At 40.9% G+C, this 1776-nt stretch overlaps 1 protein-coding gene across 1 annotated transcript; it reads left to right on the forward strand.

Moving 5' to 3' along the window:
• Positions 1-540: 540 nt before the first annotated feature.
• LOC112422660 (uncharacterized protein DDB_G0284459-like) lies at positions 541-1776 on the forward strand. The gene has a single exon (XM_024785984.1). It carries the CDS (start codon positions 541-543, stop codon positions 1774-1776), a length of 1236 nt encoding a protein of 411 aa, XP_024641752.1.

Genomic DNA, 1776 nt, shown 5'->3' on the forward strand with positions numbered 1-1776 from the left:
GTAGAAACAATTGCTAAAGCATGCAGATGCTCCAATTCTGGCTTGTTTCAGGTGGATGCTGTTAAAAGCCAGTGGGAGGACAAGATTACTGGAGTCTTGTTCAATGGAAATGCTAAAATAAAAACATCAAAAATGTCTTCGATTCACAGGATGCTTCTGAAGGTTTTATCAGAATGCATTTTTCAGAAGGGAGGAGGTACTGATCATCCTTCTCTGGATCACAAGGTAATATTGTACTGCCTTGCTTCCTTTGAGAGGATAAATCTACCAAAGTACATATTGCATCATATGTGCTAGGCTATAAGGGAAAGCCAAAGGAGTGGGAGAAGGCAGATTCCTTTTGGAAGATTCCTTTCTAAAAATTTTGTTCATGGAAGGTTGCTGAAGCATCTGAAGAACTGTGGAGTCTCCTCAGATGAAGAGCTTGGAACTGTCACTGGCAAAATTATCAATGGCAAAACTCTTCAATCTATGAACATAATTGAGAAATTCAATCCTCACAAAAAGGATATGAAGGAAGAAACAATTCAATGAGACCTGATGACGGATTTTCCCCCTATCTCAAAGGAGGATAATCATGAGGTTCTATATCATTTTATTTCAGCTCACTTCAAGAATACTAGTGAGATAATCATCTATGCATCAATTCCTGACAAAATGGGAGGAGCACCTCTCAAGGTCAAGGGAAAAAGGACCAAGATAAGTGAAAAGGAAGATGCTCCAGCCCCCAAACCCAAAAGAACAAAAGTTTCCAAGACTGAAGCTTCCACAGCTTCTGACACTGGTTCTGCTCTTCGTGAAGAAGTCATTCAGAAGAAAAGAACAAAAGGGGATAGAGATCTTCAGAAAACTGTCAAAGAAGGTGCTGAAGAATGGATGAATGAAGAAGAAGAAGAAGAGCCTAAGAAGAAAAAGACTAAACAGCCTCTGGAAATAGTGTCACCAATGATGGTAGCCACTCGTGCTTTAGCGCGAATGGCCAAGGATTATGCTGATAATGCCATAGCTGAGAAGAAACAGCTAGCTGAGCAGTACAAGCTGGAAAGAGATGAAAGGCTCAAAGCTGCAGGGATTGTTGAGACTAATCCTCTAAGTGATGAGAAAGCTGCTGAGATCCTGGCTCTCTCTACTGAGGTTAAAGAACAGACAGTTAAGGAAGCAACTGGTCTGCTACAAGAGGCTTTGACAAGAGGAAAGGGAACATCAGAAGCGGCTGCTTCAGAGTCTGCATCAGAAGCTGTGAGATCAGAAGCTCTCCTCTCAGGTAATTCATCTGATCCAAAAGCTCATATCAATATTCAGATTCCATGTTCTTCCCCATCATCTTCATCATCATCTTCCACTGACTCAGATGATATTACTCTGAGTCAGCGCTATAAAAAGCCTCTCCCCAAATCCAAAACAACTAAAACTTCCAACCAACCACAAAAATCTTCTTTTGGACCTTCTAACATTGATGAAAGGACAATCAGCCTCTCTGAAAGGAGAATTGAAGTTTGTAAGAAACTGCCAGCTGATCATCCCCTTCAACCACCTGTTATTCAAGCTCTCAATGTTATATATCCAGAACAATCATCATCTCAAACCCCTTCTTCTGACATACCAGAACCATCTTCTCCATCAACCCTGTTTTCCTTAGAAAAACACTTAGGTGGTGAGATGAGTGTAACCCCACAGAAAGCCTCTAAGACAGTCCCTGAAAAGACTGTTGTAGAAAATCAACAACCACCAAGCCCTGTTATAGAAGAAGAACCTGAAGTTCATATTGAACTTTAG

Source organism: Medicago truncatula, chromosome 4, assembly GCF_003473485.1.
Source record: "Medicago truncatula cultivar Jemalong A17 chromosome 4, MtrunA17r5.0-ANR, whole genome shotgun sequence".
Classification (NCBI taxonomy): domain Eukaryota; kingdom Viridiplantae; phylum Streptophyta; class Magnoliopsida; order Fabales; family Fabaceae; genus Medicago; species Medicago truncatula.

Bases quoted from the DNA above. Each gene is read 5' to 3' on its own strand.
- LOC112422660 (XM_024785984.1), top strand. From the start codon at position 541: ATGACGGATTTTCCCCCTATCTCAAAGGAGGATAATCATGAGGTTCTA.